The following is a 19,444-nucleotide window of genomic DNA, read 5'->3' as shown; positions in this document are numbered from 1 at the left end:
GTCGGGTTGAGCTATGTTGAAGTTTCAATGCAATCCAACTCAACTTGAATTCGAGGTTATTTAATAATATATATATATAATATATATATATATATATATATAATATTTTTTAAAATTTATTATTTAAGATATAAAATTTCTTTTCTAACTAAAACAAAATTAGATTTGTTCAAGGAACCCAATCCGATCCGAAGTTTGAGTTGAGATTGGGTTAATTGAGCAATTTGATTTACCCTCCAACTCGGCTTGGTTGAAACCCTAATTCACATCCGTTACTATGGTGGACTCCGTTACTATGGTAGCCGTTAATACCCTTATGGTCATTTGCTTGTACGGAGTCCAAATATGCATCTTCACTGAAGAATCCCTCCACCCTGTAACATATAAATAGAAAGAAAGCCAAAACCGCGTCTTGTTCAGCAGTTCTATTTTCTTGATGTCTGCAATTGTCACTCTCCTCTATATTAAAAAAAAAACCCTAATCCCGCTCTTACTGAAACTTCAACCCTAAAATCAAAACCCTAAAACTTCAACCCTAAAATCAAAACCCTAAAACACTACTAGATTTTTCGCGTGGAAATCCTCTTTTCTTCAAATACTGATCCAAAGATAATCCGATTTCGCCCGAAGAATGCAGAGAGAAAAATTGTAATTGGAGTTTATAGATGCGAATAGATCATTCGATCTAATAATTTTTCGACTAAATCACAAATCTGGTGATGGATTCTTCATCAATTGCGGTGGTTTCAGCAGTAACCGAAGATTCTACCAAGTCTTCTTCGAGAGAGAGTTCGAATAACGGCGATTCTGAGAAAATTGGTCAGATTGGAGCGATTGTGGTTCTATCAGAACGTGAAGGAGAGAAATTTGGAGATTTTGATGGAGATTGTCAGAAAGAGCAAATTAGGGTGAAGTCACCTTGGAAGAAACCGGTAGCCGAAGCGAAGGGAGCTGAGACTAAGGTCATGGGAGCGGAGTCATGGCCAGCGCTTGCCGAAGCACTAGTGAAGAATTCAGATTCTCCTCGCGATTCTGTAAAGCCGCCCGTGGAGACCCCTGTTACTCAAACTCCATTGCAGGTTATTAGTCTGATATTAAATGGATGAGCTTTCTTCTTTATTTATTTATTTTATGCCTTTTTGTGCGTAGTATGGGTGATTTTTTTTATCGGGAATTCTGAAAGAATCTAAAGAAAAAGGAAAAAAAAAATTGAACTCGGGAAGTTGAAAAAAACCTAGAGATGCAAATAAGTTGCCTCAATGTTTAGTAGACCTAACGAATTCTCTATTTTTGGAAGCGGAACATCAGACAATATTTATGACATTTTGATAATTGATTATTGACCTCTCCAAGTGTTTGTTAGTATTTAATCCAGGTGTATTGGCCTTAGGTCTAGAGAACTACAATGCGTGGCTTGCAAATGAATTAGGGGCCGTAGAATCTAAGGATTATTAGACCATGCATGTTTATACGATTTGAAATTTGGTTTCATCCTATAATGTTTTATTGAAGCAAGACATTGTTATGTGTTTCAAATTTTGAAATACATCGTAATGTTTCAAATTTTGCACAACTTTTCTTCTCACTAGGCTTCGCAAATGATCTCTTGAGAATGATTTGGTCTCTGGGGAAGGGTTTATGAGCTCGATTTTCTCAAGGGCTGGAGTCCAAATGTTGTTAGAGAGGCTTTACTTCTTTGGAAAAGAGCTTGTTTGTTTAATCTTCTCTTAAGATGGACTTTAAGTCTTGTAGCTAAGGAGACTTTGCCATTTATAGGGATGAAGGATTGCTTGATTGAACTTCTCAAGAGGTTTGGAGTCTAACCCTTTTTAATAGGTTTGTCGGCTTGATTATGGGCATAGTCTCCAAGTTGGGAATTGAGTTAGAGTTAGGGTTGTATAAGTGTTCCTACTAGGTGGTGGTTTGTATTATATCATTTAATGCCATATTAAAGTACAATAATATATCACCAAACCCATATTGATGTCATTCATGCATCCACAACAAGTAACCACATGTTCACAACACATTCAAGATTTATATTGTTCAAAATATATAAAGAAGTAATGGTAAAGTTAGGATTCATCAACCAATCAATATCATTAAAGTCAATGCCATCCTCATTATCTGACATTTCATCAGTAAAATGATCACCTTCATCTTCATCGGTGTCATCTTCTCTTAGTGGAGCATCAAGGTCATCTTTCTTTTCTTTTTTGTTTTGTTTTACGATTTTGGACCTGCATGGTATCTTGCAAAAGATAGGAAAAGGCAATACTTTGCATTTCCTATCTTTCGCGGCTGTTTGCGATTGCAGTGCTTGGTAGACTCATTTTCCTGTCAACGTAAAACTTTGAAGTTGCTTGGTTTTGCATTAAATGCAAAAAATCATAAAATAAAATGAAATTAAACACTTTTAAAACCTATTCAATAATCTAACACCTAAAACCCCAAAAAAGTCTATATATGATTTTTTTAATTATTATCATATTTATTTGAGTTTTCTAAAAAAAATTGATTTTGGCAACGTATAACCTCGAAAATTATCATAATATTCTTCAAATTTCAGTAGCATATCCCCTAAAATTTTGACTTTGAAATTTTTTACCTATGAACGTCACATGTTTCCTAGAATGTCATCATAATGATGATAAAATTGAGAAGTGGGAAACTCACAAAATTCTCAGGGGATATCTTCATAAATACTAATAAATGTCCAATTAAAAATTCTAATCCAAACTATCTTAAGAAAAATGAACAAACAAAACATAAACATGAACTTTCAAGTTGGTCTTAGGTTTTCTAAACACAGCATGAAAAAATAAAATTCATAGGAAACAACATACAACTACTCATAAACAACAAGATCCCCACAACCATGTCCCTTGTGGATCTGTCTCAAGTTTACTCGCTGAACATTGATTTTGGTACGCATTCAAACTGTTCGCATTATGGTTGGACTTCACTAGTGTTATCCACAAAATTAGTTTAAGCTAAGAAGCATATGAACACATATAATAATCAACCAGTATGCTTTTTCGGTCCCAATTAGGAAGGCATTTTGAGCAAAAATTCAACACAGTTGTCTCCACATTCTAAGAAACAATGTAAGGCTTAATTTCAATTGAAACTTTTTCCCGAAATTTCATCAAATATTTTAGACTATTGTCTCATAATTTTTTTCCATTTGAAATTTGAAGTCTATCTGTTTTGTGTTCATTTCCATCCCATTGCTTTTGTTAAAATTGAACAGTATGATCGAGTGAAACAATTCAACACCCTTTTTTATTTTTTATTTTTTACTAAGAAACCAATTGAATTGATTAATAGAGAAACTGTACAAAGGGCTTTCCCCCTAATTTACAAGTCTAGTTTCAAACTCAGTTCCTTTCCTCATTTAGGAACTTCTTTTACCTTCAAAGGAAGGTTATCAACAGAAACATAAGGTATTGATTTCGAACTCTAGAACAATTAGAGTGTTAATTTCATTCTCAAAGTGAAGCATTTACAGAAAATTTTAAAGATGGAACTTCACATAAAGAATAATTTAGGGTGTAATTAGAACCCTTATAATTAAAAATAAAAAGAGAGGCTGATTTCAAACAAACTAAAATAGAATCAAAATCGTTGATACAAACTCAAAACACACAAAATTTCAGTCGAACTCTCTCTTTATTTACAAAAAATTTGATACGACCAAACCCCTCTCGATCAAGGTCTTAGAGATCTAAGAGAAGTAGAAGCGATGGCTTTCTCTCTCTACAGACTCCTCTCGATCAAGGTTTTAGAAATCTGATTCGACCAACGTACATGTTGTTGCAGCCATGGATTGATTTCTAGTAGATTCATTGCTCGTGTTTGGTAAACTTTTTTAGTGGTTTTAGATGTGTAATACTTTACGGCAAAAAACCTAGATTTTACCGTCAAATCCAGTGGGGCCCACTTGAATTTTGAGTTGCCAAGCGCGACTTGCAAACCACGGTAAAACTATGCATCTCCGCATTTTTCCGGTGATTTCCAATCCTACCAAGCAGGGCCTTAATTGCAAAGTTTGTGATATAGTTGCAAAGTTCATATTAGTTGCAATCATAGTATTAAATTTTGACATATTTCCATGAAATATACCACAATTTCCAACACGAAATTTAACCGACAATTTCTTTTTGTATATATTTTGGTGGAAATCACTATTCATTCCGTGAAATATTTTGATGAATAGTGAATTTTGGCGGAAATTATCATTTTTAGGTATAAAAATGCAAAATTTTGGTGGAAATGTTTCAATGAATAGTAAATTTTGACTGAAATAAATTCATTTTTGAAAAAAACTTATAATTGCTTTTAGGAAGAACTTGTAAATTACACATAGTATTTACTAATAAAACTTTCATAGAACATTCATCCATTAGTATAAATGAATTGTGTTTAGTCAGTTATATATATATAATTTTAATGTATTCTAAGCATATTTGTACGTTTATATAAGCATGCATACAATCAACCATGTTTCAATTAGTTGGCTACATTAGCAATTTATTCATACTTATTCAAAAAATAAAAGAAATATAATTACACATGAATGCAATAGTTCATAGTTTCTTCATTTTAATGTCTTACATATTAAGTTGTATATAGTTAATGCAACATTATTATTGTTATTTCCACTATCAAACTCTCAATACATATGCGTATGTGTAGCAAAATGTTGTTGATATTCAATTTCTCACTTCATATGGTAGTTTATTGTATTTTGATGATTTAATGAGTGTGTTTTAATGCCTATTCTATCGTTTCCTACATGGTTGATGAAAATTTCATCAATATTTCTGTCTGTTCCACATTCATCGATATATTTCCATTTCCAGACTAACTGAAATAGACACCGAAATAGAAATTTAATACCTTGGTTGCAACTTATTGAAAAATCGATGAAGGAAAAAATCACGATTTAATTGTGACTTTTTCAATATTTCGCATAATTTAGTGACTATGATTACGTGTCAATTAGTCTTATTGGGTGTGTGAGCCCAATGCTTGGCTTGGATCACTTGGATGATTCGAACCTTAGTTAAACTCAAGATTGGATTGTGGGATGCCCATTTCCAGATATCAGGTTCTATTGATCTGTGAGGATCATTTATGGCTTAAGAGGCTCCTTTCTAATTATGAGAGATATAAGAACGTTTTGCAAATGTTCACAATTATGGTATCTACAGTCGCGGCACAGTTTTCCCTGGGTATGGCAAGGAAAATATTTTGTATGCTTTTTGTACAATAGATCTGCATTGCAAACGATTTTCCAGGAATATGAGAATTTTCTTGAAAATCAAATGACGGGCAAAAAATGTATTTTCCAAGCAATTGATTTGCCACGTGATTTTCCTTGCAATCAAACATGTTTTTAGTGTGCATAGAGAACAGTTACAAGAATTTATATAAGCAGCCTCATTCGGCATGGAATTTATATGAATTTATTTTTCTCCCTCTCTGGTTTTTCGGATGTTCACTGATTGCATATTCTGATTATCTTTTGCCAGGGACCAGCTGGGAAACAAAAATCCAATGGGTTTGGAAGCCCTAATCCTTCCCATAAGCATCCACCATCACATCATCAAAAAGCTGGTTCTAAGCGTAATCATATGCCCAATGGTGTACCATCCTTTCCTGTACCCTTACCTTACCACCAACCGCCGCCAATACCACCTGTTTTTCACACAGTTGTACCTGTGCCGCATATTCCAGTACATGAGTATGCTCACCAGCCTCGTCCTCAACCCTTCCCAATTGTAGAACCTCTTATTGTAAAACCTGGACCCATGCAGGCTTTTGTTGCATCCGGTCATGGTGGTGGCGCTGATACCGGTAAAAGCTTTCAGCCTCCACCAAGAGGAGGTTCCAATGTGTATGCTGGAAATTTTTCCAATCAACGCCGCAACGTACAAGAACCCAGTGGCCGTTTTAATCATACATGGCGTCATCAACGGGCATTTATTCCCCGAGACAATATTAATATGCAACAAAATTTAGGGCCAAGGACTTTTGTTAGACCTCCATTTTTTGGTCCAGCCCCTGGGTTCGTAAATGGACCTGGTTTTCCTGGTAATGTTTTGATTGTAGTATTACATTGTGCCTTTCCCTATTGACTTCTTTAATCTTTTTCTTCTGTTGCATTTTTTAATATCATTGTTCCCTCTCTAAAGATCACAAAAATCATTATCTCTTCCTCATATCCTTTTTAATTTTACATACCATTTGTTATAATGGTGCAAAACATGACATCTAGTCCTGCTATTTTTTCATGGCTGAAATTATTTGTATGTTCAATATAGGTCCCCCTATGTACTGTCTTCCTGTTCCTGCAAGACATCCAGACTTTGTAAGGGGTCCTCGTTTTATTCCAAATCCTCCACATCTTGGGTTTCCCATACCAACATCGGAGATGCTAGCTTTGAGGGCTAAAATAGTAAAACAGTTTGATTATTATTTCAGGTTAGTGGTCTCAGAACCAAGTCGTGTGCTATATTTAAGTGCTTTTTTGGTGAAATGAAATATTTTCTATGGTCTAACGTACTGATGAAAAAGGTTGTTGGTCTTTCTTGTCTATCTCTAAGTTAGTGATTGGAAAAAAAAAACTCATATATGCATGTGAACTAGTACATAACAAACATTATATTCACACATTTGTAATTGCTTTGTTTGTTAAAAGATAACTTTTATCTCAGTAATGTATTCAATATTGTGCTTATAATTTTGCAGGCATTTTTTCTTGTCCAACAAACTTATTTTCCATTTTTCATTGGCAGTGATGAAAATTTGCCGAAGGATCATCACTTGCGCTCCTTAATGGATGGTCAAGGATGGGTTTCAATATCCATAGTTGCCAACTTTAATAGGGTAAGGTTTGGTATAATACCGCATTTAATTTTTCTGGTGTATTATAATGGCCTATACAACACTATATAATTTTCTTATATTTATTGTGGTAGACAGAGACATTTCATGAAATATTTTTGGGTATTTTAGAAACACCCCATAAAATTGGTGATATTAGGTTTACCCCCCTTGACCTTAGGTCGACGTTTTTTCTTGATGATTTAACAGTGAAATTTTGATATTTTCCTAATTTTGATTTAGTAATTAAGTATTTAATTTAAAGAGCATTTTGGGGAGAAAAAAAAAATCAAAATCAAAATTTCACCGTTAAGTCATCAAGAAAATGCAACCTTGACTTACGGTCAAGGGGGGTAAGCCTAATTTTGCATTTTGCCATGGGGTAAATCTTATATCACCAATTTTACATGGGGTGTTTCTAAAATACCCAATATTTTTCTTTTTTATGTTGGTTGTAGTGGTGTAAATTTATGAAGGCCATACTGATGTCTTATATTTATGTGCCGCAGGTTAAGAGCATGACTACTGATATAGCTTTTATTCTGGATGCATTGCGCAGCTCAAGTACCGTTGAGGTGCAGGTTAGTAATCTTTAATATATCCAGTGTTTGGTTTGTGTGAATTCCCAATTTTTTACGTATGCATTGTGCCACAAATTCTAGTTTTATTTCAAATACCACTCTCTTCTATTGGTTGCACGATGTCTTTCTCTTTACTTTGATTGGTTGTTATCTTGGTAGGGAGACAAGGTACGGAGACGTGATGACTGGTCAAAGTGGCTTTCGCCCTCAGTTCGGCACACGTCTTTATCAAAATCTGAGACTCCACTGGGGGAAGTTGATGAGAATGCTGCTGTTGCTATTAGGAATAGTGATTGCAATGGAGCTAATGCAAGGGGCATCTCTGAAGGGATCATGGAGATTCCTTCGAGTAATAAAAGCTTGGGTGAACACTTATCCTCGAACAATGGTATGTCAAATGTTGCATGCGTGTGTAGTTCAGAGTGCAACAATGAGGTTTGCCGCGGAGAAACTGGAGACGCAAGCGACATTTTTAATTCGGATACAAGTTTAGAAATCAAGTTTTCACAGCTTGATACTAGTTATAGCTGTATATCAGACAAGGATTCAACTGATGGCCATGATTTGGAGTATACCAATTGCTGTGTCGGCTCTGAATGTTCTCGAGGAAGTGAAGGAGCTTCGAAACCTGCAAATCATACCGATCATGATTCTGAAAGCATGGGAGTGTTATCAGATTCAACGGTGCAGAGCACTTTTATGCTTGATGAGGAGCTGGAATTGGAGCAATCAACAATTAGGGAAGATCAAATTTCAACTAGGATGAGGTAGACATGCTTTTCTTTTTCTAGATGTTCTTATTCCACATGTTTAATGATTACTTACTCAAGTCATGTTGATCATGTAGTTATTATCCGCTTTCATGTAGTATTACTTTTAATTATTTTTGAAACAATTTTTATCACTTTGGAGTACATTCATTGAAGTGTTTTTGAAGTATACACCAAATGGATCTCACATATACAAATGCATTCCTCCTTTGTATTCAATTATTCTATGCATTAGTGGGTTAAGTACCTTTTATATATTTTCATATTTTAAAAATTTTATATTTTATACTAAATATATTGTTAAATAAATTTTTTTGGAAGCATAAATTAAAAAAAAAATTTGGAAGCCTAAAATACAAAAATCACATATGTTGATAATGAAGAAATGGAATTTAAATGGTTGATTACTTATTTACGATAGATCATAGTTTTTTGGTACTCTCCTATTAATTTCAATTAGCAAAATTAATTTTTTAAATAAATTAAAAATGATTAGGAAATTCATAAGGCAACAAATATATGCACCAATTATCTATAATTCTAGGTTCAATAACAAATTAAGAATTACCGTGATCTTTTACATTGTAAATTATTAATAAAAATAAATTTTACTATAAAATCTATTGTAATGTTGGGATGATATAAACAAATGCCTAAAAGTATAAAACACCGTAAGACTCTAATTGAATCATATGTTGATAGTTTGCACAACAATTTTATGAAGCCCTAGGCCAAAATGGAGAGATGGGGTGGGGGGGCATAGATCTATGATGTGGCTATAACCTCATGTTATAGGTTAGGATTTTGGCTTTATATTGAGGGACATTATTTTTCGCTTACAATACTTTGGATAATTGTGTTAGCACGTGCCTAGCACTATTGATCAAATGGTTGTTTTTATTATGTAATTAGTGTGGTTTTATTTTTTTGGTGTTATTTTGAAGACTCATCCTTTTAACAACGTTTCGGCAAGATTCTCCAAATGGTGAATTATTATGGAGATTTTCCTAATTGAGTTGAACTTCTCCTAATTAATTCGAAAAATTGACCCGATGTTAGGGTAATTTAGAACTTTCATCGAGACATTTTTTTTTTTTTTGGATAATTAAAAATTGAGTCGTGCTGGAGTGACCTCAGGATTGAACCTCATATCACACATTTTGACGTGAAAGTGGATAGGAATCATAGATGCTTTTTCATTCGTGTCTCGAGGAAAGCATCTGTGGTTGCCATACACTTTCATGTCGGGGTGTGTGATTTGAGGTCCAATCTTGAGGTTACTTCAGCACTATTCTTAAAAATTTATTAGAAAAAAGAAGAAAAGAATGTACAACAGCTGGTCGAGATGACCAACCGAGAAGGACAAAAGTAACTAGCCCTCACACAAAGGCTCCCAACAAAAAAAAAATCCTCAAAAAAGACCCCTTGGAATTCCATACAAAGTTGGCACCAATAGAAAAGGAGCCCAAGAACCTCAAACAAAATATCCTGTCTTGAAAATTATGCATCTTTGAAGATTTTTCTATTCCTTTCAAGCCACAACCCCCAAGAGATTGCTAAGGGAAGAAACCTCCATAGGATTCTCTACCTCCCAGCAAACATAGAATGATCCCAACTCCGGAAAAGAGCCTCCCAACGAATTGGGAGTTACCCAGTGGACCTCAAAACAGGAAAGAAAATGAGCCCTAACAGACAAAGAAAACTCACAATGAAGAAGGATGTGGTCCACCGACTCCGCATTAGAAAAACAGTGATATTATGATTTTTAATCCAAAATGTATCATCTCCGAACAGTGGTGGTATTTTCACTTGTTCCCGGCGATTCAGAATTATAAAAATAGTATTTCTTAATTTCTTACTAGTAAAACTAGTCTTTTTCTTAATCTACTATGCCTTTATAGGGCGTAGGCATTTTTGAATCAGATGTCTGTATAATATTTAATAAACTTACACATTGTCTGCATTTACTTTTTTGTTTATATTGCTTCATTTCCAGCGCTTACTTGCTTTCATTTATTGTGCTTGTGCATCTGCCAAATGGTATTGTTTTCCAAAGGATTGATGATGAAGATGATGAGATAGATCTCAACGATCAGGATGTTCAGAAACTAATGATTGTCACACAGGTAAGGCTGTTGAGAAAATTAGTCATTTGTTGATGAGAATCAATTTGTTTGCATTGTTTTGTTATTTTTAAATGGTGTATGTTGTCACAAAAAATTGTTGTCTATATTCTATTTTTGTAGTGTAAGTTCTTCCCTAAACATGTCAAGTTTGTTTATGGTGAGACATATTACATCATTCTAGTGATTCATTTAGTAAATGACAAACATACTATATTATGCTTTTCGAACATAGAGAATGGTGCACTTTCTGTTGTATTTTATTTTATTTTTTGATAGATACTTGCTATTTTATTTTGCATATGGTTCCATTGGATGGTGTATCAGTTTTTGTAATCCAAATTAAAATGAATAACATACACTTCTAAAATTATATATCTTCATGAAATGAAAAGAAAGTGGAGTTTACGAAGGATTTGGATTTGGGTGAAAGAAAAGTGGGAACTACAATACTTGAATTCGTGATAGTATATGACCTTGCAATAGCAAACGCATCTTTCAAAAAGAGGTAAGAACAATGGTCTAGGGTATTGCACACATGGCATGAGGGTTTCACAAAGGGAATCTGACTCCCACCCAAACCACTTGCGGATTAGGCCATTATTCGGCAAGGGGTCAGTTTGGTTGAGTAGGATAAATTCGGAAAATTTTTAGAAAAATTTCGGTGACTGTAAAAATAATATTTTTCTGTGTTTTAAAATTGGTGCATATTTTCACATACACTACACGACATTTAAATAATTCATCTCAACTATTTAAAGTGACAACATAGAGGATTTGATTTGAGTTTGCACGTTTTATAGGGTGAGGGAGCATTAGGAAAGAAAAGTGAGGGGACATTAAGAAATAAAGATTTTTATGGGGTGAAGGGCATTAGTAAAGATTTTTTACTAACTGGGTTGCTATGATCACTGCCTAAAAAAATAGGATTATGCGTTGGAGGATGCATTACAGGCAAGGTATTAAATTTCGATTTCGATCTCTATTTCAGTTAATCTGGAAATGGAAATATTTCGATGAATGTGGAAATGAATACATTTTTTGGAAATGACAGAAATATTGATGAAATTTTCATTAACCCTGTAGGAAACGATAAAATAGGCATTAAAACACACTCATTAAGTCATCAAAATACAATAAACTACCATATGGAGTGAGAAATTGAATATTAACAACATTTTGCTACACATACACACATATATTGAGAGGCTGACAGTGGAAATAAGAATAATAATGTTGCATTAGTTACATACAACTTAATAGGTAAGACATTAAAATGAAGAAACTATTAACTATTGCATTCATGTGTAATTGCATTTCTTTTATTTTTTGAATAGGTTTGAATAAATTGCGGAAGTATCTAACTAATTGAAACATCGTTGATTGTATATGTGCTTATATAAACGTGTACTAACATGCTTAGAATAGATTAAAATAAGATGATATATATAACTAACTAATCATAATTCATTTATACTAATGGATGAATGTTCTATGCAATTTTAATTAGTAAGTAGTATATGTAATTTACAAGTTCTTCCTAAAAGCAATTATAAGTTTTTTCAAAAAAGAAAATATTTTGGTCGGAATTTACTATTCACCGAAATATTTCCTTCGAAATATTGCATTTTATACCTAAAAAATGATAATTTTGGCCAAAATTCACTATTCATCAAAATATTTCACGAAATGAATAGTGATTTCCACTGAAACATGTACAAAAAGAAATTGTCGGTTAAATTTCATGTCGGAAATTGTGGAAATGGAAATATTTCGGTGTATTTCGTGGAAATATGTTGAAATTTAAAACTGTGATTACAGGTAATTTAGAAGCCGAATTAACCAGCTTTATGAAATTAATTGGCGCATTTTTGATTTGGTCAGCAATTTAATAATATATATGACTAAACGCCAATTAATTCGGCAGACCCTCAAATCTATGATTTTTTTCTGAATTTACTAAAAAATTCGGCGAATTTTGTGACTATTGTCATCATGGCACTACAGAAGACCTGGCTTTTGGATAGAGTAGAAAATCTTTGTTGTATTTATTTTATCTTGTTGATGCATTGTCTCAAATCTAGCAGATTAACATCATTCCCTTATGCTACCAAATTATCCATAACTGTGTTAAATATTAGTTCTTTTTATTTAATGCATTGTCCTCTATTGTGTAACTGTTGTGCAGGATATAAGGATAGGCGAAGTTGATAGAACTAGCACAAGAGAATCAAAACACATTTCGAATGAGCTTGCTTCTGCAATAAATGACGGTCTTTACTTTTATGAGCAGGTTAGTAGGCCCCCATTGTTTGTTTAATTGACTATGGTCAGAATCATCCTTGTTGCAATTGTTTCTTTATTTCAAACTGTTCTCTTTCAATAACTGATTGAAAACTCCAGGGTTGTTTCCTTGAAAGGGTTTTAACTTGTCCATCTTTGATAGGAATTGAGAGCTAAACAAACTAATAATCAGAGGACTAACTCTGGTTTAGGGACTAGAGATGGAGGATTTCTGAAGTCAAAGGTCAGTGTGAGTCCGGCTGGAAACAATGGTTCATCAAGTGAGCCTGGGCATGCGAATTTCCGAAGGAAGCAAAACAAAGGACACAAGCAACAATCGTCCCATAATCAGCGGTTATTTCCTAGCAATTTTAGGAACTATGGCAATGGCCGTAATGTTCATGGTGTCTTCATAACAGAAAGTCCACCGAGCAATTCAGTTGGATTTTTCTTTGGGTCAACGCCTCCGGAAAGTCATGGGTAAGTTCAGAGTAGTGTTTCCATGTTACTTTAAATTACTTGTCAAGTTGCTTTATTGGGTGTTATAAGTAGATTTTGGGGTGCCAATAGCAGCTCTCTTATTGTTTATGCTAATTCTATAATTCCTGATAATCTCTAGAATTCACAGCCCTGGGTCAAAGCTGAGTCCTTCACCTCACGGGTTCCCTTCTGATAGTAGTCCACCCGTGGGTTCTATGCCAAAGCCTTTCCCACCATTTCAGCATCCGAGTCATCAGCTTCTGGAAGAAAATGGCTTCAAGCAGCAAAAGTAAGGGATTTTTTTTTAAATCTGTATAAAGATTTTTTTTGCAACAAGGTAGAAAAGGCCAAAAAAAAAAAAAAAAAGTGCGTGGAGCTCATGAAACGGTTCAAAACTTTGTTCTGTTCTGGAATGTTCAGCCAAAACTTTCCAGTTTTTGGACATGACTGAATAAAACATCGATCTATGTTTGGAAATTTCACGTCTATTGCAATATTTTGCCTAACAAATGGAAGCATATCATCTTAGTGCATACAAAAAAGATCTTTCACTGGAATTTGAATGTTTTGGATAACATACCTAAATATATCAATATTTACAGGGGAAAAAATAATGTCTTTCATTAGGTCACTGGTGTTTTTTGATACTAACTTAAGCAGATATATAATTTCTAAGTTTCATTTAATCAGATAAAATGAACTTTTTAACATCATATTCATCAAATGCCATTTTTGGAGGTACCTACGATTGTTTTAGAGCGTTTTGGGAAATTTGTAATAAAATCAAGGTGAAAAAAATGTGTTTTTAATTATAACTTAAAACATTTAACACTTGAAAAACAGTTTTCTATGTAAATTTATGAATAAGAACCAACGTTTATTGAACACAATTTTAATGTGAAAGAGGAATTACATTATCGGGGCATTGGATTCCCTATGTCATGAAGGTTGTCTCATGTCGTGGTTGTTTCCTTCAGGTACCTGAAGTACCACAAACGTTGCCTAAATGATCGAAAGAAATTAGGGATTGGCTGCAGTAAGGTAAGTCTTTATTTTTGAGCTTTTTCATTGATCATCTCCTCTGCATGGTAACAAAAGCCGTGTTTAATAAGGCAACCGTTTAAAACGTTAAAAAAATGCTACTTTTTGAAAAATTCGTGAAACATTGAAAAAAAAAACTCTATTTTAATGTTTAAATCGCGAAAATCTCAATTTTTTGAAAGATCGAAATTTTCAATTTCTCATCAAAATGTCTTTTTATGTTTTTTTTTTCTTTTTTTTACTTTCACACCCACACGCTGATAAACACAGAAGTACAGTTCTGTTTGTGGTTTCTTTTAGGTACAAAACAATGACCATGGAGGCTTATTTTTAAAAAATATTTACTAAAAAGTACCATTACAAAAAATCTGGACCACATCAACTTTTAATTTTTTAATAAAACACCTGAAGTACCCTTGAATCAGCTTACAAAAAAACGTCCACATCAACTTTTACATTTTTTTATGAAAGGCCTCGCCACATTTTAAAAAATTGATTAGAGTCCCCTTGATCTTGATCTTGTCTTATAGATTAATAAAAAATTTCTACTTGATGAAAAAAGACCTTGATTTTCTCCTTCCAAAATCAATCATCTTCAATCTATTGGATGATAGAGATGATATAAAATAAATGTATAATGAATGATAAATATTGATAATCTTTTATATTTTTTTTATTTTTATATGTTATCGTTTTTTTCCCATTGTTTTCCCGCTTTTATCTTTTTTTTTTTCAAAGTTTTCCCTTGCCATTTTAAACCCGTACTCCGACTTTGTGACTATGCTCCTCTGGCAATGCTTTAGAAGATATTTTCACACCAATGTTTTTAGAGGAGTGTGAGGTTTACGTCTTACGATGAGGCTCATTAGAAAGGCCCTCAATTGTAAGGTTGAAACTTAAAAGCAGCTAAGGATTTACACCTTTGACCAAGAGGCTCGCAAAGGCACATGCCTCAGTTTGTGGCATCCTCCTTTTAGCCGAGGCTTATGCCTCATGTTATTTTTTTTTCTTTTTTTAAAGTAATTTATTTTTATCCCTTCTTTTTCTTTTCTTTCTTCTTTACTTCTTTGTTTTAATAAGTAAGTAAGATTTATACATTTCTTATTTACTTCCATTTCTTTGGTGTAAGCATACAACATAATTGGAGTACTTAGAATTAAATTTGAATACAAAGTAATTATATATGCAAAGAATTTTTTTTTTTTTAAATTGATTTGATTTATAAATAAATTTTCGTGGTATTTAGTATTGTGTATAGGAAGTTATTGAAAACATAATTTTTTTTTTAATTTTTATTTTTGCAATAAACATAAAATAGTTATTTATTGTAGAAATTTTAACTATTCTTATATAAAATATTTTTTGTTGGGTAGAAAATATTCAATTATGTGGATTGGAGATTTGAGAATATGTGGTGGCTATCCTAAATTTTCAATTGTGTAATAATACTTATTTATATGTTATATTATTTATTTAAAAATATCAAGCGTGAGTCTTACACTTTATGCCTCGAGGCTCAATGCTAATCAAGCGCCTTGTCTCACACTCCAGTGTCTGAAAACATTGGTTTACACATTTGGCACCTCATTTGCCATAGAGACATCAAGATTATTGACACAATCCGTGGAGGGCTCATAGCTTTATGGGAGACAATCGGCGCATGAAAGAATGTCATATGTTACTATTCTTTCCATATTGCTGTTCTCTACTATATACTTCTTCTAGTTACATTCTGTTTTTTTTTTCCCAAGCAAGTAAGGGGTTAGTGGTTATGGGATCAACTCTTTGACTGAACAAAAATTAAATTCCAGCATCATGTTGTTTCTTTAGCCTGTTTTCATCTAGTGATCATGTTTGTTAGCCATGCTTCCGTATATTATGTACCATCTAGCATATATTATAACTTGAAAATTGTGTTTAATTTCTTTCAAATTTATAATTTACCATTACAGACAATGTTTACCTTTTTTTAGTGGCTTACAATTCTTGGTCTATTTCAGTGATTATTTCTTTATTTATTTTGATAGATAACTTTTAAATATCATTGAAAGATGTGTTTATTGTTTACTTGTAGGAAATGAATACACTATACTGGTTCTGGTCATTTTTCCTTAGAAACAGGTTCATTCCTTCAATGTACAATGAGTTTCAGAAATTAGCTCTGGAAGATGCAGCTGCTAATTATAATTATGGCTTAGAATGCCTTTTCAGGTTTTACAGGTATTTATCTCTAATCATTCAGTTTCCAGCTCTTAAAATTTTGAGAACATGTTAAGCTCTTAATTATTTCAAGAGAAAAGTTAAAAGTGGCATTTCAGTTTTTGGCATTTTTTGTCAGGGTGAGAATTCATTAAACAAGGAAAATAATTACTAGAGGGGCCCTCTAATGGTGCACTATAGAGAAGGGGGAATTTTAAATTTTGACCCTACTTTAATTTCCACATTTGCTCCATGTTATTGCTGGTCTGTCCTGATTTTGTACCTTTTCTAGCTACGGGTTGGAGAAGCATTTCAGAGAAGACCTGTACGAGGATTTTGAACATATCACCCTTGATTTTTACAATAAGGGCAATTTGTATGGTCTCGAGAAATACTGGTAAGCCTTTTTTTTTATTTAATATCTTTTTTCCCCTCTATATCTTTTTAATATCCAAGCTTTTTTTTTTTTACTATAGAGCTGCCTCCACTTGCTTTTTTGGGGTGGGCATGTGCCATTTCTTTAACCACAAAGCCAGAAATGCCCTTGTTTTCTACTGCGTTAGACACCATTCTCATAAGAACCTCTTCCGGAATGAGGAATAAGAATGGAGATAATGGATCTCTCTGCCTAAAGCCCCTAGAACTTTTGAAAAACCCAATGTGCGAACTAGATCAAGAATGATGGAGAAGAGACACATTTCATTATCCAATTTATCCACTTCTGCTCAAAGTCCATACAGCTGAACAAATACGTCAAAAGGTTCCAGCTAACATGGTCATAAGCCTTCGCTAGATCAACTTTGCAAACCCCTGGCAACTGCGATCTCTGCCCTGAATCAGTACACTTGTTAGCAATTCAACATACCTTCCAAAATCTGTCTTCCTCTCACAAATGTCTTTTGAGCCGGACTAATGATATCATCCTCCATCACTGTCCTTATTCTAGATAATATTGAAATGATCTTATATGAGGTTCCCACTAGCCTTCAGCCTGAAGTCGAAAATGTCTTTCACCCTGATTTTCTTAGGAATCAGAGCCACAAAGGTGTTGTTAGAACCAAAGTCAAGGACACCATTGTGGAAAAAAATCCAATAAGATAGCCATCAAATCATCTTTCACAACCTGCCAACAAGCTTTAAAAAACCCATAGAAAAGCCACCTGTACATGGAGCCTTAATCACTGCTCAAGGCTGAGATCACTTGGAAGACCTCGTCTTCCTCAAAAGTCAATCCACCTCTTATCCTTCAACAAGATTGTAATAAAAGCCAGTTTATCTAGAAGCAAATGTTCTTCAGTATACAGTCTTATAGTACTTAACAATGCCCTTTGATGTTTTCTTCCTCTTGGAACCACTCCCCGTTGATCTTAAGCTTTGAGATAAAATTCGCCCGATTTTGATAATTTGCTATCCTGTGAAAGAACTTGGAATTCTTGTTGCCTCCCTTCAACCACTTAATTCAAGATTTCTGCTTCCAGTTTACCTCCTCCATTAGAGACACATTCTGGAATTGTCCAAAAATAGGTTAATTCTGGATGCCTTTTACTCGTCTGTTAACCTCACCTCTTTCTTCCCATCAATAGCCTCCAACTGGTTGAGAGTATCCCTCTTCCTCAACTCCACTCTCCCAATGAGTAAAAGTCTCTCCACCACTTCCGAATCAACTCCACACAACCCTCTTGAAGAAGTCACATATTCTCAAACCGGAAGGAGGGGACGATTCCTAGGAAACCCAACAACAAGGGAGATTGGGCAATGATTCAGGCTCAGGCCTGGAATAGATTCCCGCACAATCGACCCTACCCACTCACTAGAAACAAAAAACCTGTCTAATCTGATCAAGGTCGGTCTACTCTAGTTATTGGGCCAAGTCAAAGATTTCCCACATAACATAATATCTACTAACGAATCTCGATTCATGAACTCGCCAAATAGTCTCTTATTGGTACAAAGCCTCGCTTCCCCCAGCTTCTCAAATGAGAATCTTCTTACTTTGAAATCACCTCCTAGACACCACAGCCTTCCCCTCCCAAAACTTTTTTCTCTTAAAATTCTTAGTTGGCACGTACACCTCAAAATACCTATTCGAAATCTTCATGGATACACTAGCACAAAATAGAGGCTCCCCAAAGAGCCCTTAGCAACCATCCCTGCTACCTCCTTTGTTACGACTTCTGTTGTCCTGCTATTTACTACAGCGAGATGGGTACTGATATAGTGAATGAGGATGTAGATACAAGTGTTGATAATATTATTTATTTTTATTTTTGGTCATTAATTTCTTTTTGGGATACGGTTGATACACACACATCTTTATAATAAATAATATTCACCATTGAAACCGTTGCTGCCATTTTAATCCTTGTTGAGTTATGTATGTGGCAGGGCATTCCATCATTATCGGGACCAACAAGCAGCACCTCTGAAGAAGCATTCAGAATTGGAGAGATTGCTGAGGGAAGAATATCATGGCTTAGATGACTTCCGTGCTAAAGAAAAAGCATCACAAGAGGTTAGCAGTAGTAATACTGGTCCTTCTGCTGACCGACAGTATAGAGAGATTTCACTTCTAGGGCAGAAGACTAAAACCAAGTCTAACTTGGCTAGGGAGCTGGAGTGAGTAACCCAACCCAGGCCATAATAAGTTGGGTGGGTTGTGTATTTGGGATGATAGTTGCACTTTTTTGGGCGATCGAACTTGACAACTGCAACAACCTTCTCGTTTTCGGTCTCTTTCGCCCTTTTTTTTTTTTTTTTTTGCAGATTTTTGAGCTCTCTGCAAGCTTAGAGAGGTGGTTCAATTTTTCTCTTCACTGTACATAAGATAAAACCAAAAAAAAAAAAAAAAAGGTGGGGTGGCTGTATCTGGAATTGGTTGAAATTGACGAAATAAGAGACTGAAACTTGGCTGTGTTTGCTGGGTGATGTCATTTTATTTATTTACTTTTTGGGCTTAAATCATCCTTCCTTGTGCTGTTGTCCTCTCCCACTGTAGTTTAGGCTATTTACAATCTAGTTGATCGTTGGAGTGTTTGAAATTGGAGGAGTCGAAGGAACAATTTTGAAACCTCTCAAA

General features: G+C 34.2%; 1 protein-coding gene across 4 annotated transcripts; it reads left to right on the top strand.

Moving 5' to 3' along the window:
- The first annotated feature begins 397 nt into the window (after window positions 1–397).
- LOC147400633 (la-related protein 1A-like) lies at window positions 398–19,311 on the top strand. Of its 4 annotated transcripts, none has more exons than XM_086446403.1 (14): window positions 399–1,079; window positions 5,538–6,099; window positions 6,330–6,489; window positions 6,804–6,894; window positions 7,401–7,472; window positions 7,632–8,239; window positions 10,299–10,368; window positions 12,554–12,658; window positions 12,812–13,128; window positions 13,277–13,417; window positions 14,106–14,169; window positions 16,244–16,389; window positions 16,661–16,765; window positions 18,754–19,311. In XM_086446403.1, the coding sequence occupies exons 1-14, from the start codon at window positions 720–722 to the stop codon at window positions 18,986–18,988; spliced, it is 3,036 nt and encodes a 1,011-aa protein (XP_086302529.1). In that variant the 5' UTR covers window positions 399–719; the 3' UTR covers window positions 18,989–19,311. The 4 variants fall into 4 exon arrangements, with proteins under 4 accessions (XP_086302530.1, XP_086302529.1, XP_086302531.1 ...); XM_086446402.1 differs by having other exon boundaries at window positions 401–1,079; window positions 13,268–13,417; XM_086446404.1 differs by lacking the exon at window positions 18,754–19,311 and having other exon boundaries at window positions 398–1,079; window positions 16,661–16,769.
- Window positions 19,312–19,444: the final 133 nt, after the last annotated feature.

This window comes from Akebia trifoliata, chromosome 6, assembly GCF_017979445.1.
Source record: "Akebia trifoliata isolate Shusen 1 chromosome 6, ASM1797944v1, whole genome shotgun sequence".
In the NCBI taxonomy this organism is placed as follows: Eukaryota; Viridiplantae; Streptophyta; class Magnoliopsida; order Ranunculales; family Lardizabalaceae; genus Akebia; species Akebia trifoliata.
This window is presented reverse-complemented; position numbering and strand designations above follow the sequence as displayed.

Coding starts and splice junctions, on each gene's coding strand:
- LOC147400633 (XM_086446402.1), top strand. CDS start 720: ATGGATTCTTCATCAATTGCGGTGGTTTCAGCAGTAACCGAAGATTCT. Junction 7,473..7,631: donor CAAGTACCGTTGAGGTGCAG/GTTAGTAATCTT, acceptor TTATCTTGGTAG/GGAGACAAGGTACGGAGACG. Junction 16,766..18,753: donor TATGGTCTCGAGAAATACTG/GTAAGCCTTTTT, acceptor TGTATGTGGCAG/GGCATTCCATCATTATCGGG.